Source organism: Ammospiza caudacuta, chromosome 15 (assembly GCF_027887145.1).
Source record: "Ammospiza caudacuta isolate bAmmCau1 chromosome 15, bAmmCau1.pri, whole genome shotgun sequence".
Classification (NCBI taxonomy): Eukaryota; Metazoa; Chordata; class Aves; order Passeriformes; family Passerellidae; genus Ammospiza; species Ammospiza caudacuta.
This window is the reverse complement of record NC_080607.1, coordinates 16,928,235-16,953,388: the sequence shown is the minus strand read 5'-3', so window position 1 is coordinate 16,953,388 and position 25,154 is coordinate 16,928,235. Positions and strand designations below refer to the sequence as shown.

General features: G+C 51.0%; 1 protein-coding gene across 4 annotated transcripts in view; it reads right to left on the bottom strand.

The window, feature by feature from the left end:
* The window catches only part of PMEPA1 (prostate transmembrane protein, androgen induced 1), a 40,237-nt gene extending 16,741 nt beyond the window's left edge, over positions 1-23,496 (bottom strand). For 2 of the 4 annotated variants that reach the window (XM_058814772.1, XM_058814773.1), the window contains exon 1: positions 23,394-23,496. In XM_058814772.1, the coding sequence (XP_058670755.1) occupies positions 23,394-23,496 (103 nt within the window). Of the gene's footprint in view, positions 1-8,115; positions 8,155-23,393 lie in introns of those variants that run through there. The other 2 variants (XM_058814775.1, XM_058814774.1) reach the window with 2 other exon arrangements.
* Positions 23,497-25,154: the final 1,658 nt, after the last annotated feature.

Here is a 25,154-nt window from a genome sequence, read left to right as displayed (position 1 = left end):
TCCCCATCCTGGGGTGCTCTGCCACCCCTGAGCATCCCGATCCCGGGGATCCCTGCCATCCCCGAGCATCCCCATCCCCATCCCGGGGATCCCTGCCCTCCCCGAGCATCCCCATCCCGGGGATCCCTGCCCTCCCTGAGCATCCCCATCCCGGCCCATCTGCATCCCTCCTGCCGCCACATTGTCCCGCTCCCCTGTCCCATCCCCAGATCCACGGGGCAGAGGGGCTGCGGAGAGCCGACCCGCGGGACAGCGCCCACAAAGGGCTCCGGGGAGGCGGCGGAGCCCCGGCCGGCCCACGCCGGCCCCGCCACCTGCCCGCCGGGCTGCGGGCTGCGGGCGGCAGCTGCCCCGCACCGGGGCGGGAGAGGGCACAGCACCGACGGGAGGATTATCCACGGACACAGCCTGTCCCCTTTTCACTGCGTTTAACAATAAAGCGGTAGCTATAGCAACGGGGTTAATTAATGCATCGATTTGCATAACTAAAACTCCGCACCCATTGAAAGCCCCGCCGATGTGGTCGCTCTGCGGGGACAGGGCTGCGGGGACACCCCCGGACACCCAGAGCCATCCCCTCCTGCACCTCCGTCTGCGCACCAGCATGAGGAAAAGAGCAGGAAAACGGGGGCAGAAGCGTCCTTCAAAAAAATAAAACTGAGGGAAAAAGTGATTTTCAGGGATGGAGGGAGCAAAGCGCATTCCGAGGCAGAGGGGGTAAGGAGATAGGCAATGTAAAGGTTTCAGACTATCGTATAACCAGAGGGGGAAATGTCTTCTCACCACAAACATGCATCTGCATGATGTCTAGACAGTCATAAAAAGGGCAATTAAAGTACTGCAGGCTGCAGTAAGCCAATGTCTCCTCTCCCAGTCTAAACAGTTGAAACATACTGCACGAACTTGGAAAAAAAAATATAGGATAGAGAGAGAGAAAAAAAAAAAAAGTTTGTAAGGAAAAATGTTTTGAAATTCAGCTTTAAATAAGCCAGTAAATTAATTCAACCTTGTCACATCTCTGCCTTATAACATATCAAATATTCCGCCTGCGTCCTGTCTAGACTGCGATAACAAAGGGCATTTAAAGCCCTGCAAGATGCGCTGACAGAGTGGCCATTTAAAGACGCAGTATTGCTTTCTCCATCTAAAACGATTTGTCAGATGGAGTTAAAATGAAAATGATAAGTAATCACTCTGGTTCACAACCATTTCAAAAGGAAAAAAAAAACCACAAAACCCCCACAGCTCATAGATATAAATCCCACTAAAATCATTCCAATGTATCATTCCAGTGGGATTTGTCTGGCCTCTTTTTTATGGCATTTGCTTTTTTTTTTTTTAATTTATTTTATTAATCTGAGATGTCAGTGGCTTTCTGCAGCGCATGCATTTCTAAATAGGAGTGTATTAAGTTTGAAAAAGCCAGCTCCAAGTTTTAACTGATTTACTGGCATAAAATGATGACTCCTGGAGAAACAGTATTACAACCCCAAGGGTTAACAACACTGAAAAGGAATTTTTTGTTTTTATTTACTTAGAAACAAAAGAATAAACTGTATCACATGAAAAAAACTGGCCAGTCCCTATCACGGACACAGCTGAGCCTGCTCAGTCCAAGTCCTCAAGAATGCAAAAAAGAAAAGAAAGTTAAAGCAAACTATGTGGGTGTTCAGAGTGTTGGGTTTTTTACAGAGAAAGGATGGTTTTCTGGAAAAAAAAACAAAACAAAATATAATCCTGTCTAACACAAGAAACACTCTCCTTCCTCTCTGAGCTTTATCAATTGTTGAAGAACCAAAAAACCTCAAAATAAAATACACAGGCAAAATCACTGATCTGCTGAACAGGAGGGGAAACGCTGCCGTGACAGGACCAGGCCACAGCCACTGCAGGCCAACACTTCCACCCCAGGGCAAGACTGGCCTGAGCCTGCTGTGCTGGGACATGGCACAGCCAAGTGCCCCTGGCACAGCCCTGTGCCCAGCCCTGGCTCCAATTGACTGCCCAGTCCCTTCCACAGGGCAGGGTCACGGTGGGAGCCACCCCTGGCAGTCCAGAACCAGCCTGAATCCAGCTCCTCTCTGCTCCTCACCCTGTGACATCCCACCACCACCTCACCTGCACCTCCCTCTGTCTCCCAACCCTTGTTTCTTAATTATTATTTTAATAAGACTGTTTCCAACTTCATTGTTCATTCCGCAATAGCCCAAGGGCTACAACTGTTCATTAGACAGAATTTCTGCTTTAATTGCACTGACACAGATGTGTAGGTTATCTGGAAGAAATTACCAAAATGAGCAGTAAAGAATGGGGCTGGATGCTTTTCTTCCCTTACAGAGTTTAATTTACCATTATTTCCCCCCACGCCCCGTTCGAGCAGCACCATTCGCTGCACTGCGGGTTTGCAGAGGAATCAGCCCCAAACTGCTCCCATTGCACACAGGTGCATCAGGACTCCCACAGGGGCAGGTCTGGGGGCTCTGTGGTCGCCACCACTGCTGGTGGGATGGTCTGTATCCCCCTCATGTCCCCCAGGCAGCACAAATCAGTGACATCCCCCTGAGAGTGCATGTGGACCATGGATAAAGCTTTGGGGAAGAAGCTGGGCCATCACTGCTCAATGTGCCCATCCCTGTCTGTGCCAGGACTGGGGTGGGAAACAGGCTCCCATGGGCCATCCTCACCCTCTGAAAATAAGAAACACCAGAAAAGTCACCACTTCTGCTCAACAGTGCCTGGGCTTTGAACCCACCATGGCTGTGCAGCTGTCACATCAGCCAGGGAGTTCACATGAACTTCCTCTGCAATTCCTGTTGGCAAGAGCCAGACACATAATAGCCCTGGATTCAGGGAGAAAGAGCTGCCAGCATTATTGCTATTTAAAACCTCTATCTGAGCTTCATAGACTCATTCTTCACACATGATACAAACACACACACAAAATGCAGAAGTGAGCCAGATCCAGAAGCATTTCACTTCACCAACAGCAATGCCTAACAGCAATTTCAGGTTTTGGCTCCCTGTGACTATTTAATAGATTTTAATTCAATATTAAAAAGCATGAACCTACCAATTTTTTTGTTATGTCTTCTTGCCAGGAAGAAGAAAAAAGTTGTTCCTAACTTCTTTATCAAACCATTTCCTCCTGTGCACCTCCCTTCTCCAGACAAGGGGCTGCAGCCAGGGCAAGGCTGACAGGGGTGGGCTGGGGCAGGGGAAACATCACAGGTTCAAGTTCCATCTCTAAATATGTCTAAAAGCCACTAAAAATGTCTCCTTCAGCCAAACTTGTCTTTAAGGGGGAAGGAAAATTTCAGAAATGCTTAAAAAAGCCTGCACTAAGGGAAAAACCTTCCCTTTGTTGCTAGGGGAATTACTTTTTATCTGAAAACCTTTAAAATGCCACCATTGTATTTAGAAAAAAAAACCAACAACCCCGAGACTGAAGCACCTCATGTGCCAAAGATCAAGAGACAGAACACATCAGTTCCATCCTTCCTTTGCAAGTACTTTGCTGGGGCCTGACTTGGTTTTGTGTCTTGGTCCTCGATGCTTTTTGGCAGTTTGCTCCAGACTTACTGGCAAGAGCTAAAAGGTTTCTATTTAGCTGGTGTCAGCTGAGCATCTGTGCCGGCAAGAGCTGGAGTGGGGGTGATCCCGGCTGCCTTTCAAAAGCACATTTCTCTCTGGGAGCTGCCACAATAATTTGAAGTCTGAGTGTGTTTGGGTAGCGGGGTGACCGCCTCCGGAGGGGCGCCCCGGCGCAGCTCCCCGTGCGGGCAGCGATCCCCGATCGGCGCAGGGAAAAAGGAGCTGGGAACGCTCCCTAACCTGTGACCCTGGCAACAAAAGGCAGGGAGAGCGTCTAGACCTCCAGTCTGCCGGGGAGTGAAGGGAGCATTGTGCTCCGGCACACTGGGGCTGCTCACACAAGGCGGGCACAGAGGCGCTGCGGGGCAGCCCCAGCTGCAGCGCCCGCACCGCTGCCGGGGAGGGGGCACGCACAGCACAGCCCAGCACGGCACGGCACGGCACACCCTGCCCTGCCCTTCCTCCCCAGCACAGGGTCTGCAGGGCAGCTTCCACCTCCCAGCGCCGCTGGAACCCGCGGAGGTGAAGCAGCCCGTCAGATTTCCTTTATTTCCTTTGCCTCCGTGTGTTCCGCACGCAGCATCCTCACGCTCCTGAACGCAGATCCATCCCAGGCCTGCGCGGATTGCCCACAGGAAACAGCACAAATTAAATACATGCTTCCTTCCACAGAGCCTTGATTTTCTGCTTTCCCTGTCCCCTTTTAACTGAACCAGACAAACAAGATGTTCCCTCTCTGCCAAGCCTAGAGGTCAGCTCAGCGTTCAGAAAAAATCCCAGCTTTAACACGTATTTCTTGGGTGACCCTGATCAAACCCCTTGGCCTCCCAGTGTTGAGGTCCCCACATATAAAAATATTAATACTCTAAATAAATGCTGGAGTTAATGGCAGGTTACTGCCAGGGAACTGCACGAAGAGAAAATAAAAGACCTATTAAAAGCCCTTGTTTGTCTCTGCCAGAAAGAAAACACTATTACCCAGTACTTAAAAACATGCATTAAAGGAGAGAGAGCATTCGGGGGGGTTAAGGACACCCCTGGCAGAGCAGTGAGGGGAATCACCCCCATGTGCCCCCAGGGGTGATTTGGGGTGATTCCACACCCTGGCCATGCCAGCACAGGCAGCAGGAGCTGCCCCGAGCACACCCAGCACAGAGTGGGGCTGCAGGCAAACCTGGGAACCCACAGATCAGAACTCTGGGCTAAACAAAACCCTTTTGTTTCACTGTTCTTGGAGGAAAGGTAAATACCTGGAAGATGTGCTTCAGCCCAGCTCCCTGTGACACTCACTGGCCCATGGCACCCCTCCACATGGACCCTGCAACCCTGGGCACAGCCAGCAGCCGCCTCAGGCACTGCAGGGATCCCTCACCTCCTGCCAGCTCCAGGCTGGAGCTCTGGAGTTACAGCCTGAGACCAAGCAAAACCAGACCCAGCAACTGAGACTGTTTAAGCAGCTATTAAATCTCCACCTCCTTCTGATGAGAGGTGATTTACAAACAGCTGATGGTGAATACAGGGAATTCAGAGCAGGAGAGGAGTTTCAGTATCCTGGTAGCCACCAGATGCCAATCCTTCACCAGCACACCTCACCACTTCCACACCTTACACAACAAAAAGGTGAGGGATGAGGACTTTCTTCTCCCCCTGCATCTGTTGCTTCCTGCCCCATCTCCAAAACATCACTGGCAACTCCTTCCCCAGGTGCTCCAGGGACTACTGAGGCACCAACAGAGCCAGGAGCTGTGGCAGGACAGTGGATGGACACCACGGCAAGATGCCACACACCTGGAGCCTCAGCAGGGTCCAGCCAGACCCTCCTCACAGCCTGGCACCTGCCATGGCAGCAGCTCCTCTCCTGACAACTGCCTGGGATTTATTTTTGGTGCACATGCACAGGGAGACTGAGAGATCCCACACTGGGATTTTTATCAGCAGTGTGCAGCTATGGAAACAAATGCATTTAAGACTAATATAACAAAATACCCAAACCCACAGCAATACAATAATGAATGGTGCACATTGGCATTTTCACATTGCAGTGAATGCAGAACATGACCCAGCTTCTCTCAGAATTCACCCAAACTTTTAAGAAATCACATATTTTCATGTACTTACACGTTCAGCTATGTGAATTTTGCTTGGTGTAAACCCTCCACCCTGCCCTTTGATTTTACAGAGTTCAAGGAATGCATCTCCTCCTAAATAAGATGAATAGCCATTTGTTGAGGACATTCTGTCCGTCCCCCTCTGTAATCACTTCCAAGCCACCCTCTGTGAGAAGCAGGAGGGCTAACACAAAATCCACCAGAAACTGCAGCATCTCCTCTTTCACTCCCCATGGAGGGGACACAGCGGTGCCTGCCCATGCCCCAGTGCACAGGTCTGGGCAGAGGCTGCAGCTCAGCCAAACTGTTCCCTCCCAGCAGGCACAAGAGGCACCCACAAGTCATTCAGAGGAATCCAAGAGCCTGACATCCACACCACAGACACCCAGGAGTTACCAAGGAGATGGTGGAACACCTTAAAAACCCAGGAAAAAAAGCCCAGTGAAAAGCAAACCTCCCTTGAGGGAGGCAGTGCTGCTCCCTGCCCAGGTTTGATATTCTGACCCACCACGTGCAGGGCTTTACCCAGGTGGTACAGGGACGGGCAGGGGCATCTCTGGGACGGGCAGGGGGATCTCCCCCTGGGTTGTGGCCCTGCAGGCAGCACCAGGACTCTGGGAGGAAGCGGGTGGTGGAGGTGGCGATGTCTGGGAATGCTGGCCCGGGCTGGAGCTGCAGACAAGGACCCAGACAACAAAGGGAGGCAAAAAGCCGTCTGATAGAGGCAGCCCCGTCTGGCAGGCCGGGCTCTCAGAAGCCTGGGCATGCACTGATGTCTGCAAGCACAGCTCTTCGCTGGGCGCACAATTAACCCCGCAGCAAGATCACTGGAGTGTCCTGCAGCACACTCCAAACAGCATCCATCTGGTAAGATGAAAAAAAACCAAAGAGTACAGGAGTGCAGCAAAGGAGCAAACAACTGGAGACTGCAGGGAATGACTCTACAACAAACAAAAATTATACTTAATTTTCTGTTATTTATATTCTAAGAAAACCACATGTTTTCACTTGCATCTCTGCCTCCCTCCCCGAGGCACAAGCACACACACACAAAATGGGAAGACCAGGGAGAGCAGGAAAAGCAGCACAGCTCGAGCACATCCCCGCTCACACACTTTCCCAAATCACAGCACAAGAAAACGGGTGTGAGTTTTACAACCACGGAGCAACAGCCAAACACCTTTTGCTGGAGCGAAAACGCCCCGAGCAGCCCCTCAGAGCACCGGGACACCACAGCTACCCCTGCCCGCCCGATCTGCTGAGATCTTACGGCATTAATATAAAATAAATGTAAATCAACCCCTGAGTGCTGCAGGACAGTTTCCCTGGGGCTGGTGTGAGTGTCCCAGCTCCGGGGCTGATCCCAGCCTCAGGCTCCCGTGGTTCCCCTGCCTGATGTCTGCACCACGATAACGATAACGCTGCTGGGGGACCGGTGGTGTCTCACAGCTTTTTTGCATAAGCAAGGGCTATCCTGCTGTGCAACCGAATTGTGCCACCAGGCTTGAAATAAAGGAACTGAAATAATTTTTTTTTTCCCTCTTATTTTAGATTATGACTTTTACTAATTGATGCTTGATAAAAGCATAATGAATGATTTGTAGGCATTATAGGCATGTTAAAGATCTGAGTGTGGTTATAAGCCAAGGTCATAAGCTCTATTGACTTTCTAGGCTCTATAGCAATTGATTTGCCATTTATTAAAATCATTCATTCACCACTTGTTACCAATTTATTTAGCTGGTTCTTCCCCAGAAGGCTTGGGACACCACATTTGAGCAAAGACACCTTAGTCTTGAGGTACTGTCATAAACTCAATTCTAAACTGAGAGACAGACCCATAAACACTATAGCAGTGTCTTTTTAAAGGCTCTTTTGCAAACAGGTTCAGCTCAAATCCAGGAGCCTGGTTTAACAGGGCTTCCAACACCTGGTTTTGTCTGTGCTTTTGAGCATCTCTGGCCACACTCAGCTAAAGTCCCACATCCCATGACTTAAAAAGCTGCAGGATGTCAACAACTTCCATAAAATGAGTGAAAGTCTCTTTCCTCAATGTAACACTGCTCATCAGTTTGCCAGAGTAGCAGCAAACGAAAGAGTGCTGGTGCTTAAAACGACACTCAGCTTTTGAACACATTTCTACATTGAACAGCAGAAAAAAACCAATCCCATCCAGGATTACCCAAGTGCAGCCAGGTATGGACAGCCAAAGAACAGCAGGTTTGCACAGTCAGCCTCTGCAGACACCACTGCATCCCCCTGTGGGGCAGAGGAGCAGGTACCTGCTGCTCTGGGGGCCAGCAATGTCCCACCTGTGGCATGGAGCAGGACCCGGGGTGTTTACGGTACAGCAGCTGCAATCATGCAATCAGCCTTCGTAATTAGATCTTGGCAACTCTTGAAATACTTCACTTACCCAGTTTACCTGGAAAGGTGCGACCTAAACATTCAGTGCCTGGAGACATTTGAAAGAAAAACAAAAAGGATCCGTCAGTGATGGGAGCCACCACAGCGGCTGCACACACACCCCAGCTCCCCTCTGGGGGCTCGTCCTGGCAGAGCTCCCCTGGCCAGCATCACCTGCTCCCACCATCTCCACAGGCCAGCAGTGCCAGAGGTGCCACCGCTCCTGGATCCTGACCCCACGTGCTTTTCCCACACCAGACATTGCCACACAAGGTCCCGTTCCTCTCTCCCCTGCTTCCCCCAGGATGCTCTCCTGATCTCGCCTGATGGCATTGCCAAAGCTTCACAGAGGTTTGTGAAGTTTCTGGGATCACTCAGCCTACCCCAGAGACCTCTCTGCCACATCCAACAGTGCCAGACTGCCTGTCCATGGCCCAGGGCAGCACTCTGCATTTCAAGGCATTGCTGGACTGTTTATCACATTCTGTCTCCTTGCAAACACACAGAGCTGAGCCCCACATGCAGCTGAGCCTGCTGAAAGCTCAGGGTCTCCTGACACCCCATGCCCACAGCAGGGGCAGTGGCTGTGCAGTGCTAAGGAGGAAGAGCCACAGCAAAATCTTGCACAACACCCCAGGAGTTGTATTTTCTAGCCCAGCAGATGTAATTTCAAGTGAAGAGAACAAAGCAGCAAAAGTTTGCAACAAAAGACGACTCATGACTTCTCTCTCACCCGTCACTGTGTGACTGCAACACTGAGGGGATTACAGGACATGGATCCTCCCCAGTGCCTGGCAAGCTGAGACATTCTGGGCTGGCTGGGAGCTCTGCATCCCACAGGAGGTTCACCAGAGAAACACATACAGGGTTCTTTTATGAAGCCTGTAAGAACGGTCTGTCACTGATAATGGTTAATTGGTACTAATTAGTGCAGTCTGACCGTAAGGAGCCCTACTGGCCTATAAAAGTGGCCTTTAACCTGAGAGCAAGGGAGGAGGGAGGCAGTCACACAGGGCCACCGACACACGGCCTGCTCCTCACACCGCGCCTGCCTCTGCAGCAACACAGCAGGCTCGAGGGATACATCAGCACATCACTGCTCCCACATAAAGCTTTACAAAGTTACTTTCCATGCAGCTGGGAGGACAGAGAAAACCAGCTTTTTAATCCCAGGAAAAGATTAAGGATCAGAGAGTTGCTGTAAATTACTGCAGCAGCTAAATAACGACGGGTTGCAGGCTGGGCTCACTGATGGGAAGCCAGGCTGATTTAAATGCTTCACATGCAGGTGTTCCAAAGTGGGCCTGCACACATGAGGCGTCACCTGAATGCACATGGGCAGCCTTGAGCCTCCAGGCCCATGGGCAGCACCACCACCACCACCCCTCTGGAATGGGCACTGACACTGAGCGTGACAGGAAAGGAAAGAAAGGAATTCTGCCGAGCCAAACACCAACGTGTGGCAACAAGCTTGGACCTCCTCCTCCTGCTCCTGCTCAGCCAGCTCACTGCACAAAGCCTGGAAAGGGGTGGGAGGCTGGAAAGGAGTGAAAGGCCAAAAGAAGACTGCAGGCCAAAAAGGGTGGGAGTCCCAAAAGTAAAATGTAGTCTGAGAAAAAATGGATACCAAAATGGCTTGGGAGAGCCAAAAGGGTGGGAGTCCAAAGGAAATTTAGAGGTTGAGAAAAAGACCCTGTGCACGCAGCTGGCTGGATCAGGATCAGCTTTTCTCTGGCCAAATTTCCAACAGGGTAGAAAGCAATGCCTCTCCCCTCCCTGTTCCACAGCCCAGGTGATGCAGCATGACACCCTGTGCACGTGTGGGCATGTGTTCCCCATCACGTCTCATCCAAGATGTTTGGCCATGGTCTGGGATGTGTGGGAGAAGCCAGCCTGAACCCTCTGAAGTCAGGCAAGATTTTGGGATGTTGCTTCTCCCCTCTCTCTCTCTCAGCACGTCTGCCTCTCCCATCCTCACATCTGCCCTTTAGGTTCAGCCATGCATTTGCCAACTTTTTAAATGCAAATGAGAATTGGCACATAAAGTCGGTGCTTTAAACCTGACCAGAGCCACCCTCAGCCTCTCCTCCCTCCATCCTTATATGCATAAACTTTTTTTATGCAATCGGCAGCAGGGAAGAGAGGCAGGGAGTGGCTGGGCTGTGCCTGGAGCCCTTGTGCAGCCTCAGCGCTGCCAGACAGCTCCATGGGAAGGGTGGCTCAGCCTCTCTGCCTACCATGGAACCAGTAATTACCCTGGCTGGACCAACACCTGCTCGTGGTTTTGTCTTACACTGTTTGTGCAACCCGACAGGCTGCCAACAAAGCAGGGATGTGCTTTGCCTAAACAGGTGAAAACATGAAACAGGGAACGGAGCAGCCGTGTTGGTCCCACAACGCCTCTGTGCAACACATGCTGGAAAATCACTGCTGCCTCAGCCTGCAAGGCTGCAGAGCAGGGACGAGCATGGCCTGCACTGAAAGGGCAGGGAAGGAGGGAAAAGGGCTGCACACCTGCAGAGCTCTGGATCCAGGAGCTGGATGTTCTTTGCTGGGCTGAACCACCAGCACCTGGCGTGCCAGGAGAGTCCTGCTAAAGCGAGCATCCCACATGGGACAGCACAGAGGACGTGACAGCCCTCACCCAGCCAGGGCTGCCTGCAGAGCAGAGCTGCTCCCCAAAATGCCCTGTGCCTGTTTAGAGCAGAAGTGCCCATTCCCACACCAGGGTCACCACCCCTGCGCTCACGGAGCAGCAGCTGGGCAGTGCTGTGGGAAGGGCAGCCTGAAGACCAGGAGTGACCAAGGGCAAAGACCCCAAAGGAGCACCTGGGCCAGCCTCAGTCTCTGGCAGAATCAGCTCCAACTCCACCACGTCACACCCAGGAGATGCTCTCCCCCCACCAGCAGATGGGATTTGTTGTAGATGATTTGTCCTGGAATAAAAACACCAGCCCCACCTCTTGCAGCATATTTACTGAAAGCCACTAGACATTAAACAGAGGCAAAAAGTGTATCCCAGCAACATCTGGAATTTATCCCTTCTCCCTTCTGAAAAAAAAAATAAATCACGCGCTATTCTTTTAGAGAAAGAAAAGTGATTATATAGAATTATAATGCTGGAAGAACATAGAGAAGAGCAGAGATTTTCTTTGAAATGCTGTTTAGACAATTAAAAAGGGATAGTTTCAAAGAAGCAGCAAATACCATCTCAGCTTTTTCCGCCCTGTCTCGCAGTTCCAGGCTTTCCTCCATGCCTTGGCTAAGAGACTCCAAGGAAAGCAACAGATTTTTTTCATCCTTGCAAGACCTTAGTAAGCCAGAAAGGAAACCAGCTCTCAGGCCTAACTGAGATAGACCAAATTAAAAAAAATATTCTTCCAATTCCTGCCACAGGATTTGAAGGCACCTTGATTTCTATGAAGAAAACCTGCTTTGGAATGAGCTTTCTAAAAGAGGATGTGTCAATCTTTACCCAGGAGAGCCAATACTCTGTCTCCCCAGATAGAAGAATGGAAAGGCTTTAAATATTAAAACAGGAAAAGCCATCGGGATTAATATGAGGATGCAAGCTCAAAAAGTGATATCCTCCACTTCCTGAGGCTCCTGGTCCCAGAATGGCTGCACCACGACCCCAGAGCATCCCCTGTGCCCCGATGCAGCTGGGGAGCCGGGGTTCAGAGGGAAACCCTTCCCAGCCCTCCCCAGGGGGAAGCCAGGCAGTGGCTCCCACGCCAAGCCCACAGAAGCGCCTCCAGCTACTAAATTACCCAACGACTCCAACGAACTGCATCGATCTGGCTGGAAAACAAAGCTGCAGCTCCTGGCACGTGCCCAGCTAGGAGGGTACAGCTGCATCTTTCACCTGCAAGCAGTTACAGCCACGGTGGGAGATGCCCCTTGCCCTGACAAAGGGCAGCTGAGGGGAGAGGCCGGAGGGCAAACACAGGTGAGAGGAACCACCTCACTGCAGACACCTCTCAGACACAGCAGAGCCCCAGCCAGCGACAGGTATGTCCAGTTTTGCAATCGAGGGCAAGGCTGTTCCTAGAACAAGCCCCATTCCTCAGGCTGCTCAACCCCCATCTCAGCTGCACGTGGACTGGATGCAGGATTTCACCAGGACATTAAACTCAGGAGCTGTAAAATCACTGTGCAAAAACCCAATTATACCTATTTTCGTAACAGCCAATTTAAGCTTGTATTTAGGTCCCCTCACATACCCCTACGTTACATAAAGCATTTCTTCCACTCGAAACGTAGCTTTCTAAAGGCCATTCTGCTTAATTTAATGGATGCTTTATGTGGGTCTGCAAATCTCTAGAAACACAACCAAGGAAGACACATGGCAGCAAGATACGGCGTGATCCCTTCCCAGGCATGCAGCAGGAACAGGAGAGATGAAAGGCATCTCCAAACCCACGAACCTGCTGTGACTGGAGTGCACTTGTGCTCTCAAGAGCAGCAAAACCCCACGGTCAAGTCAAAAGAGGAATTCCTGAACATCTGCACGCACTGTTAACCCATTCCAGACCGGCCAGCACAGCAGGATGGATCCTTCCCTCACCCCACAGCCACCAGCTGAACTGAGCCCACTCAGGCACGCTTCCCTTGGATTTCAAAGAGCTGCTTTCTGCACTTCAAGTAAATAAATGCAGTCATCTCTTTTTCCTTCTTTTTTTAAAAAAGCTGCACTAATAAAAAGCTCGTAGCAAAATCTATTAAATTGAGTCTCTCCATTATGTTTATTGTTCCTTACAATTCAGGCCTGGATGGCAACTCAGTGGAGGTTGAAAAGCGTATTTATCAAGAAAACCCATGAGAACGATGAGGATTAAAAGCTATCAGCAGGACAGAATGGGTCTGTAACCCTGCAGTTTGTTCTGCACCTGGCACAGGATCCCCATCAGAGACCTCTGCCCCCTCTCCTTGTTTCTGAGCCCACCTCTGGCTCATCAGCTGACAGGACAGCCAGCACCTGCATTCCCAGAAAAAGCTGAGGAAGGTGCAGCAGTATATACTGCTATGAATAAGTCACACTAGAGAAACATAAACCCTGATTGCATTACACACCAGTGATCAGTACCATTAAGTGTTACACACCTTGAGTGTCTCAGCAGTTGGAAACACTGAATTTGAAAACACATCTTCCCATTCAAGCAAAGTCCCATTACAGCAATGTAAGTGTAACAACAAAAATGAGATTCCTGCTTATTACATGGGAAATAATTGCAATTTAAGATAAATTTTCCCTGAATTGTGTGAAGCAAGTGCCCATCAATCATGTTGTTCCTTCAGTGTCCTAAAGAGAGCACCTAGCAGGACAAGGCACTTTCAGAGCTCAGTGATGAACAGCCTAATCGGCATATGCTACTCTGAGCTACTGAAGCCAAGAGACCATCCTTGGGAAAGGGGAATCATGGTGGAAATAATGAAAACAGCACAGAAGGAACAGGACTTGCCCCTCCAGGAAAGACATCAGCCCTCAGTGAGCGCTTGCAGCCAAGCCAGCACAGGGAACACCGACAACCACTGACTGTCGAGTTCTCATTGCACAAATACCTGTGAGGAGCACATGGCAATCCAGCCTGGTTCCAGGCCTGGAACAGGCACCAAGGACAGGCCCAGCCATGGCCATTTCAGCTGCTGAGCAGTGGGTTTCACCCCATAAAGAGAGCGCAGCGCTCCAAGGTGAGCCCCGCGTACCCTCAGCGCCGTGGGAAACGCGGGAGGTGTGGGAGGCACTCTGCTTTGGGGGGATCGCTTGTTTTGGTAAGAAATAATGACATCAATCATAACATTAAACAGAAACCACTAAGGGGGAGAATTTCCAAGCTTGCTCAGCACAGAGCCCAGCCTGCAGGGGAGCTGCCAGCCAGCGGCCACAGCCGGCAAATCCCTGGGACTGTCCTGGGTACCGGGATCCAGCCAAAGCCATGGATGGAAGGGCGGAAGAGGCGACGAGCAGGCTCAGGACTGTTGTGGGACTCAGCTCAGAAATGTGAGTCTGAGCACTCAGTGGTGGTTAGATGTCTCTTGGGAACCCATCCAAATGGCACTGCTCCTCTCCCACTTGCCCTGCAGGTAAATCTCGCATGTGGCTTACACAATCTGTTGACTTAAGTAAAGCAAGGGCAGGAGAAGAAAGCTGCTCAGACATCAGGAGAGGCTCATCAGTCCTTTGGGCAAAAGTCTGGGTCACTTCCCCCTCCACAGAGAACTCAGGGTGTCAGCCAGGCCTTGTCTCCCTTCATGGGAGCACGTGCAGGGAGGGCACAGCAGAACACAGCGCTCAAAACATCAGTGAAAGGACAACAACAATGCATTGCCAAATTCTCCCATATTTTTGGCCAGTGCTGATGCCTAAATTCAGTTTACAGAAATTGGAGTCTGTGAGCTCTGTGTTCTAGTCAAGTCCTCTGAAATCAAACTGAGCAGGGACCATCCAGCTCTCCCAGGGCTCAGGAAGACAAGGCCATGGCCACCTCCAAACCTCATCATGAGTAACACCCATCCATGGGATGGTTCTAACACACTGTGAGACCACTCCATGCTCTGCAACAGCAAGATCTTGTTGTATCCTCCTGTCTCAGATGCAAAAGCAGCTGCAGTGTGCAAAGCTGATGAGTAGGCAGGCTCTGGCAACCAGAGATCTAGAGGGAGCCCACCAGAGACCCTCAACCACGGGCATCTGGAGTGTTCCTTGTTCTCCTGTTCCTTATTGCTGATCTCAAACTCTTCCTCACAACCAACTCCAGCCCTGGGCCCAGCTCCTGCACCCCTGAGCAGGGCAGGAGCCTAAAAGCAAAAGCCTAAAACCTGACCAGAGCACTTCTCACACAGCTGCAGCCAGGGATGCTCTGTTATTGGAGTTACAAAGGGAGAATTAATTCTCACAATTAATGAAAAGGGACAGAAGAAGAGAAAGGCCACATTTAAGATGCTGGTCATCTTCCCTCATGATTTTAAACTACTGAAAATGCATTTGGAAGGAAAACTGACCACCAGAGCAGTGCTCTGAGACGTTCTGCCAAGGCCAAACCCTACCCTGACCATCGACACAAGTGAAGTCTAGGGCCAATTTCTGTGTGTGAAGCCTACAGCGACCAAGGTCTCCAACAGCAGAGACAGACTTTGCCACTGCAAATATTCCCAGTGCAAGTTCCTGATCCCTGTCTGAATGTCAATGAAGGCAGAAGAGCTGTGAGGATGGGGAGCTCCTCAGGAGACAGGATAGACACTCAATCCATCTCTGCTATCAGAGCTGTGTTAACATTTAAACAGGACCTGCTGTTGTGATCTTCAGCAAGGAGCAGATGTGGTTTTGAGTAATGGTGAGCGTTACTTAACCAGTTATAGTCACTAATGTAATTGACACCTATTCCATCATCCTTAATACACCCACTTCTTTCTCCGATACCATAAATAGATTAGAAAAGTTTCTGCAGATGGCCATGACCCCATTTGTTTGTGCACTTAGCCATGTATGAATCACTCTTGGCTTGTAGCAGCACTCTGGAATTACTGAAAGATAACTAGTCGGCACAGACACCAATAAATGAATCATGCTTTCCACAAGACCAAACCTTTGGGCTTTTACAGACTCCAATTACAAAGTAAGAAGAAAAGAACAAAGAAATTACTCAGTCTATTTGCACAAAGTCATGCAGAGTTGATTCACAGTTTTACAGAATTATTACTGACAATCATTTGTAGGGGGTTAGAGTAACAAACCAGCTACTTTACATCTTGGACAGAATGAAGAGATGGAAAAAAATCCCCAAGCCATGTCTTGCACATATTCTTTGAAAAGTAGCCTTGATTTTTGTGCCAGTAACTTTTTTCATCCTTGGTACGCTCCAAGCCTGGGGGTTAATCAGTTTTCATCCGCCAAGGCTAAATTCTGCTTTGCTGGGCTGCTTGGGCCACGTTTGCAAATGTGGGAAATCCTGTTGCACCTGCTGAAGAGCACAAACCATCACAGGCACAATCCCTGGGCTCTGCAGGCTCCAGCAGCATCTCAGGAATGGTCCAGAGAACTGCCATGTGCAAAAGCACTTTCCTTGTGAACTGCACAATTTTGAATGCATCCTTCAAGTGAAAAATTACCCAGTCTGAGGCATTTTATTAAAGAGATGTGCGAGACTGAGCACACCAAGCACAAATGTGTGAACCACTTGAAAGCACTGTGGACATCCACCAACACTGACAACTTGTGAGGCAAGTTTCCAAAGATGTGCAAGGTGTCTTTACGTAACACCACAGTCTGAGACACGCTAACACACACCACACACAGTGAAAAACACACCCTCCTAAATGGAGCATTAGCTACTCCTGCACCAGGCAGAAAGGGGAAATCTGAGTACCTGGAGAAAAGGGGACACTGATGGGTTACAGCCTCTAGCTCTGCTGCCTCCCTGTACAGAGTGAAAAAGCAGCATTTAGTTAAAAAAAATTCTAAAAGTGAAGGTGGAGTGGATGCCAGCCTGAGCCTGAACACAGACAGTGCCCTGGTTGTGCATCTCTGAGTGGGATGGTGACTGACGCGTCTCAGGGCGACACGCTCCAAAGCAGCACCCCGCACCAGAGAGATCCAAACCAGGGATAACGCCCCACTGAGCACAGCACTGACAGCCTGGGAGGGATGCCAGCCAAATGTACACACAGCTCTATTTGTCTAAGGCCTACCAGTCCCCTTTGCATCTACTGAAGACCCAACTTCCTGGGCACATTTACCTTGCAAATGAAATCTGTGCCCTGTTTTACACACCTGCCCCACAAGCACAGAGCTGCCAGCCTGGTACAGCTCATCAGAGCCAGGAGAGGCCAAAACCAGCACAGGAAGAGCTGCCACAGAGCTCTAAACCAGTTTGGGAAAACCTGCTTATTTGTCCTCATGCTTGAGGCTGCTGATTTCCAATGAGAGGTATAAACCTCTCCCCAAACTGCATTCAAGATGCTACGGAAAATTTGTATTAAAACCTTATAAATATTCCCAATTCCTACCCCTCTCCATACTACATAAATTAATGCAACACAAGCTCTCTTGTATAAGAATATGTAGGCACCAACAACCTTCTCCCTCCAACAAGAGTTTATCTGAGGAGGTGCTGTAGATAGAAGGGAAGGAAAAAGGTTCCCAGCAGGGTTGTCTTCAGAAAGCTCGAGTCCTTAGAGCCAAGATTTCAGCTGCAATGCAAGACTGAAAGGATGCATGTGCTAAACAGTAGCGTGTCCTTCAGAAGGAAAGAAAAAGCTAAATCAGGAACCTGCAGCATTAGGTGGATGCTTGGATAAACACTGTTCAACACACAACAGCAGAAATGCTAATGCAAGTTTAGTTTTCACACCGGAGAGATTTCAAAAGATTCACAAAGCTTTGATAATATTTAACATCTTTACTAATTTCCTTTTTGGTGCAATCATAAATTTACCACGGTAGCCAAAAGATCTGGGATGAACTACAAGTTCTAGCTGGCTCCAAAGCCAACAAGAATAATGTGTGCTGTTACTATTTTCTCTCAAAACATACCTCTGCAAAACTGACTCAAAATGAGAAAAGAAATTGTGAAACTGTCATTACAAAGAAGCATTTAAAATGCAGATCAAAGTGCTGCCTTAGAAGCTGTATTCCTTGCCAAATCATCAAAGCTCTCTTTACTCTCAATAGCTCCCCAAATCCTCTGATTTGAACGATAAATTCTTACAGCCAAAATTTATCTGCTTAAAAAAAACAAACAACAACAACAAAAAAATCAAAAAAGACCAAACCCCACAACTCCTTTCTCTGGTTACCACCTTCTTCATTAACCAGTTCACTGGAGCCACTTTCCTGTATTACTAAATTAAGTTTCATGGACGTGTTTATGCCTGCATGCACACAGACAGAGAGTACCCTGAGACCTCTTCAAGTGCTGAAAACTTGTCAGCCCTTGGTGGTGCCTGTGTGCAGGGTCTCTGCAGCTCCCAGAGAGGTCTGCCTGTGTGAGTGCAGGGTCTCTGCAGCTCCCAGAGAGGTCTGCCTGTGTGAGTGCAGGGTCTCTGCAGCTCCCAGCACTGTCTGTGTGTGTGCAGGGTCTCTCCAGCTCTGAGAAGGGGTCTGTGTGTGCGGGGTCTCTGCAGCTCCCAGCACTGTCTGTGTGTGTGCGGGGTCTCTGCAGCTCCCAGCACTGTCTGTGTGAGCAGGGTCTCTCCAGCTCCCAGAGGGGTCTGTCTGTGTGAGCAGGGTCTCTCCAGCTCCCAGAGGGGTCTGTCTGTGTGTGCAGGGTCTCTCCAGCTCCCAGAGGGGTCTGTCTGTGTGTGCAGGGTCTCTCCAGCTCCCAGAGGGGTCTGTCTGTGTGTGTGGGGTCTCTCCAGCTCCCAGAGGGGTCTGTCTGTGTGTGTGCAGGGTCTCTGCAGCTCCCAGAGGGGTCTGTCTGTGTGTGCAGGGTCTCTCCAGCTCCCAGAGGGGTCTGTCTGTGTGTGCAGGGTCTCTCCAGCTCCCAGCACAGTGTCCAGGTTCCAGGTGCTGGCACTCAGGGAGCTGCTCCCATGCTCAGCACCAGGATCCCCTTCACTCCTCACTCACCCATGGCTCCTGGAGGAGCTCCCAGACCACCACTGCATTCCCTGCAGCAGGAAGCAGCAATGCAGCAGCCACTGACCAGCTCTGGAAGATGGAAGTGAGGGGTCAGATCCTGCTGCCACACAGCTCCTCCCTGTTCAGGCTCGCAGACAGAGCAGGTCTGGGATGCATTTCCTCGCCTGGGAGCTGCCCGAGTGACCTACCTCCTGCCACCCAAAATAGTTATCAAATATCCACCCAGCAATCCAGCCACACAGACAGGAAGAACACTGCCTGAAAACATCCCAGGGACACCAATGATTCCTGTGCTTTATGGCCGTCTGTGAGTGTGCTCATGGCGTGAGCCAAGCTCCATTCATTGCAGGGAAGTGGCCCTTGTACCTCGTCCCCAGCAGCTCTGCAGCCCGGCTCTGTCCCTTCGATGGAACCCGCCAGGAGCAGACACACCGTGTATCACAGAACTGGAGGGATCTGATAAGGCAAACCACACACCAGGACAGGATCTCCCTCCAGGAAGCAAACTGGTTGGAAGTCTTCACATGAGACACCACTGCAAATAAATTAACTTTTTTTTTTCACTAATTAGGCTTAGCAAATTCTGACAGCTGCTGCTACCTGAATGAAACAACATCGACAGACATGACTGTACACTGAGTTACTCAGGAAAGGAGCTGGATTGTAATTACCCTTTATTAGTGACACCATGTAGTTTGGTACTTCCCTTGGAAAGGTCTCCTCATGTCTCTCCACTTATAATTTATGTTTATAAATTCATTCTAGAACTGGATTTATCAAACCACCAACTTTCAACTGGGAAATATAAAATTATTCTTTTTTCGATGAGCAACAGCAAATAAAAGTAAGGACATGTGTTTGTTGGTGCTCTTCTCTGCATTCACAAAGGAAGCAGTGGTAGCAGCTAATTCAATATCCCAAAAATTTAGAGACAATCCCAGATCCTACCTTGGGAATTCCTAGCTTTAAGGAAAAGAATATGGTTGCTGTTCCCCACACACCCTTTGGTTCTGGTGTTCTCACAGCCAGGATCTGAAAACACACTAGGGAGGCAAACATACAGGGGGTGGAGGATGCCTCCACATCAGAAACTAACAGGACTTGCTGCAGCAAACACCCTGACGCTGACTGAAAAGAAGAATGAACCACGTCTTGCCTCCACTTGGCACTATAAATGATCAGCTCCAATTATACAGGATCACCTCTGGGGCATGTGCTGGTCCCGCTGTGCAGCACAGCACAATCCAGGTGCTCACTCACAGGAAAAAAACAAAGTTTGACTATTTCCCATGCATTTCCCCCTCTGTGTCTTTCCATTCTCCCATTCGACATCAATTATAAAATACTAAGACCAAAATCACTACCTGAGGGCACAAATAAACTGCAATTTCAATAAAGACCCCTGTGCTCTCCAGGCTCAGGGAATCAGGCCTTTCCTGGGCTATAAAGGTGGGACTGCAGAGAGCCTGGGTGCCCCGGCATGGCCAAGGGCACACACACACAGCTCCTGGGCCACCACAAATAAAGCCAGCCATGCTCTGCTCCTCCAGGATCACACCTTGGGATGCTGATCTCAGCAAAAAGCAGCACTCACCACAGACACACAACCAGAGCCAGACATAGGGAACTCCCCGGTTTGGCTGAGGTCAAACCCAGATGCCACAAACTGAACATGCTCTGTGCAAGCACTTTTGGGCTTGCTGAAATGCTGGGAGCAGCTCTGGCTTCCCTCCACGAGGAAAACTTTGGGGGGGAATGAAGAAGCACGTGGCTCATATCCACTGTGCCCTGGAACAAGCCATAACTGCCGATGACAGAGTGTCAGGAAAGAAATGCATTTGTCAGAAAAGCGGTGTGAAAGCGGAAAGAAGATGTGATCCCTGGTTGAGCCATATGCATTTGGTTTGTTATTCAACCGAAGAATGTGAAAACCTAGAAGTGTTGGCTTGGCCAGGAACCTGCTCTCACGGGCGCTGCAGCTGGGGGATCGGCATCGATGCTGGCAGATGCAAGGACACCTCCCAAAAATCCCAAACGCCTCGGATAACATCCTGCACCATCAAAGTGTCTGCACGGGCTGTGCCGAGAGCCGCCCCGGCAGCTCGGGCAGGGCTGTCCCGGCGGTACCAGCACCGGTGGGGAGGCAGGCACGGAGCCTGCCCCAATAATTGGTTATTCACAGCCTGCTCCGGCACGCCGCTCACCCCTGACCCGCTGAGGCAGCCGAGGCGAGTGGAGCCCGCTGCTGCAGCCGTCTGGCGGCTCAGCACCGCCCGGCACACCGGCACTGCAGCCCGGCGGCGGGCGAGACTCGCGCCCCCGCCCCCAAAAAACCCTGCTCTAATCCTAATCTGGGAGCGCCACACACAGAAAGCAGCTGCTGCCTCCACCGCAGCGCCGCAGCCGCCATACGGAATGAATCCTGCGAGGAAAAGGGGTCTGGGCATCGCTTGGACAGTTAACCTATTTAGAGGGTTGTAAATCAGAGGAGTTTGCGTGTTCCTCCTCCCCGTGCCACTTTCCCGAAGCGTTCCTGCCTGGTAACTGAAAATTTTGGCTGGAAAATTAAGGAGCATCTGGTGGTAGCTGCTCTGAGGTTCCCTGAAAGTCGTGTCAGAAAGATGCACGAAAATCAAGCGACTGGAGGAGGAAAAACGCTGTAGAATGAATTTATCTCAGGGAGGCTCAGCTCTGCCCTTTCCACTGGAGCCAGGTGCAGGAGGCGATCAGGTAACACCAGCAGAGCTCTCCTGTAGCACAGAGGTGAGCAATGCTGCCCGCCATCAGCAGGAAATAAATAATAACATTGGAGATAAGAAACCTACCCCAACATGAAATAAGGAAGGGCAGCAATAAGGGAGCTCACGGGAACTCAGTACTTGAGTGTCAGGACCCCAGAGCTGAGAGAGGACATGGGACAAGGCAGGGAAGGACCTCAGGAGCATCAGGCATGAAGATCCCACTTATAATTTATAATAACACCCATCTCAATCCGAGGTCTCCCCCGGTGTCATTCACTCTTCCCTGTCTCTCACACCTCCTATCCATAAGCAGCACCTGCCTCTTACCAAGCCTTTCACATGCTGACAAAATGGGGGGAAAAATTAGAAACTTTGCCATTTCTAAAAAGTCAAAGAGTGAAATTAAAAGCCTGAGTTGTTCCAACAAAACCTCATGCCAAGAGTTAGACTGGAATAGAAGCTTTTTCTTCAAAAGACATTACACATTTTAATTCACAACTTCTATCACAACCATGAGCCTTGTTCAGACACAAAGTCTCATCCTTGGGATTCTGTGGGACACAGTTTATGTTCAGCAACTGGCTGGCACAAAAAAGAACTGTATCTTCATTATTTATACACTGCTATTGGTATGCACATCTAGCCCGGCCTGTTAAAGTCAGGGAAGAATAATGGTCTATTCAGTACCGGTAGTGTTAATAAAATCAGGCAAATCCAGCTTAGTTTTGTCTGAACACGAATGAGATTAAATCAAGATTAAAAGTGCATACAGTACAAAGGGTATGGTTTATGCTAAAATTCAGAATGAACACATTTTAGTACCCGGTATACAAATGCCTGCAGACCTTCTCCGGGACTCAGACACCTGAATTAAACAAGGATGAAGCTGGGGAAGGAGAAGGCAGACGACGCTGGACAAAAGCCATCCAAAATAGCAAGGGACAGATGCTCTGCAGCCCCGCTGGAGGTAACGGGGCAGATCCTGTGCTAGCAGAAACAGGCACGGCTCAGCTGGCTCTCCCTGCACGCACCGAGCGCCAGCCTGCCCCGTCGCAGTGCCAGGCATATATGCAAAATCCAGACTCTTTCCCAAGTTTTCCTTTTGGGCCATTTTGCATTAGGCTGTGCAGGGTTTGGATTTCAAGGCACTGAACCAGGTGCTTAGCAGGGTACAATCCTGACAACCCTCCCGCTCTGGGATGCCTTGAAAACCTTCCCTTTACAGAAAATACCATTTGCTTATAACTGCCAAAGAGCCCAACTCATTCCTCTCCCCTCAGCAGTAATATTCCTGCTCTCCCACCTTCGTGTACTTCATTTCCAAGAGGGAAAGAGCACACAGAGAAGTGGTGAATATTTAGGTCAGGCACTGCCCTCACTGCTACTCTGCGAGGGTTGAAAAATATTAATGAAAAAACCCAAATCGCCCTTCGGAGCAAAAAGCCCCGAGGGGCTGGAGACGGGGGGAACAGGTTCCCAAATACAAACCCTGCTCGGCTGCCCGGCCCGCGGTGCCCCCGGTACCGAGGCGAGCGGGATTTACACGGGGGCAGCGCAGACCGCCGGGGGAGGCTGGGCAGCGCCCCAGCATCACCCCCGCGGGCGGGCAAGGCGCGGGGCAGGGGCACCGGGAAAGGGCGAGAGGCGGCGGTGATGGAGCCGCGATGGGGAGGAGCGGGGATCTCAGCCGGAGCCGGCGGGGAGCGGCCGATCCCGGGCAGCTCCGGCAGCCCGGCCGCGCCGTGTCACACCCGCACCGACATCCCAGCGGCAACAGATGAGAGAGAGAGAGAGAGAGAGAGCGGGGCTGGCACGGCGGGGGAGGAAAAGCACTCCGGGAAGGCGCATCGCAGCCAAGGGTCCCGGGAGCCCCCGCGGGAAGTTCCCCGCCCGCGGCGGGGCCGCCGGGCACTCCCGCAGCCGGGCACCTCCCGCACCCTCCCCGGGAGCAGCAGGACTGGTACTTACTGATCTCCATGCTCTGGAACAAAGACCTTTTGCAGTTGCATGTGCAGGACACATTGGGCTGAATAGCTACGGCCGTGCTGTTCAGCCCCATGAAGTTATACATTTAAACACACACACAAAAAAAAAAAAAAAAAAAGAAAAAAAAAGAAAAAAAAAAAAAAAAAAAAGGAAGGCGACGGCGACACAAAGAACTTCCCGGCCGCCGAGCGCTCCCCGGGCAGCACCACATAAAGCCGGGGCTCCTCCTCGGCGCGGGGGGGCGGAGGGAGGGAAATGCAGCTGCGATCAGAAATTGGAAATAAAAAACCCAGCGCGGCGCAGCGCCCCCGGCAGCGGCTCCGCTCGGCCCCGCGGCTGCTCCGCGCCCCTCCGGCCCGGGAAGCGGCAGCGCTGGGCCCGGCCGCGGCAGCCCCGCACTTTTGTGGGGCGCAGCGCGGTGGGAGCGCGGCCCGCCCGCTCCCGCTCCGCTCCCGCCCCCCGCGCTCATTCACGGCCACGGGGACGCGGCCGCGCCGCCGCCGCCGCGGGCGGGACCGTGACGTCAGCGCCAGACGGGGACTGCCCTTCCCTTCCCTTCCCTTCCCTTCCCTTCCCTTCCCTTCCCCGCGCTGCCGCCGGGAGCGGGGCCGGGGGCAGTGCCCGGGTGGGACCCCCGGAACCGCAGGGCGGGCCAGGCTGGAAGGGACCGCCGTGGGTCAGCCGGTGTCCCAACCCCCGGCTCAGGCAGGGACATCCCGGAGCAGAGGATTGTGTCCAAGCTTCTGGAATATCTCCAGCGAGGGAGACTCCACACCCTCTCCGGGCAATCTGTTCAGTGTTCGTTCACCTGCACAGAAACAAAGTTCTTCCTCGTGTTCTGATGGAAATTCCTGGCCATCTGGTTTGTAGCCTCTTGTCCTACTGCTCAGCACCGCGGAACAGAGCCTGGTCCATGTTCTTGGCACCCTTCCTTTAGATATTTATATGTATTGATGAGGTCTCCTCTCAGTCATCCCTTGAGTGCGAGCAGGCCCTGCTCTCTCAGCCTTTCCTCATCAGAGATGCTCCACTCGTTACTGCACCCACCCACCCTCAGTGCATCTTTAAAGTATCACCTGCACTGAGCCCACCCAGGTGGGTCCAGTGGCACCCTCAGCTGCCACCTCCAGCAGGACCTGGCAGAGATGATCCTTTTGCAGGACCTTTTGCAAATCAGCTCCAAAAGCACCTGGGTTTGGGTATCCTGCTGGAAAAGCACCCAAAATTCAAGCTCACCCTACAACATCCCCCTTCAGGCCCAGCCCCACAGCACTGAGCCACAGGGCTCCAGGCTCACTTCACACAGCCAGTCCCCAGCGCAGCATTTCAGACAGAAAAATGGGAAAGATTGGGAAGGAGATGCAGGGGATAACCCAGTCTGACCATGGCTGAGCTCAGTGAAAATTCTCATTAGCTCCCATGGTGGTGCCAGTGGTGCTGCTCAGAGCTCAGGAACTGTTCCTGACACATTCTCACTTTTGTTTCAAACCACACGCTGTAAAATGGAGTGACCCCATTCACTGCAAGACAGGTAAAAGGAAAAAAAAACATCATCTCTTCCCTAAGGGCTCATTGTGCCAAGCTTTAGTCGAGACAGATTTTTATATTTTTTCTGGGAAATAAACCTGTGAAAACAAAGGTTTATAATGAAAATGCTGAAACAAGCTTAACTACAGTGGTGCGAAGTAGCTGCTATAAATCTCGGTGAATCCTGTTACTGGGAGATAAAGGCAGCTTCAGTTA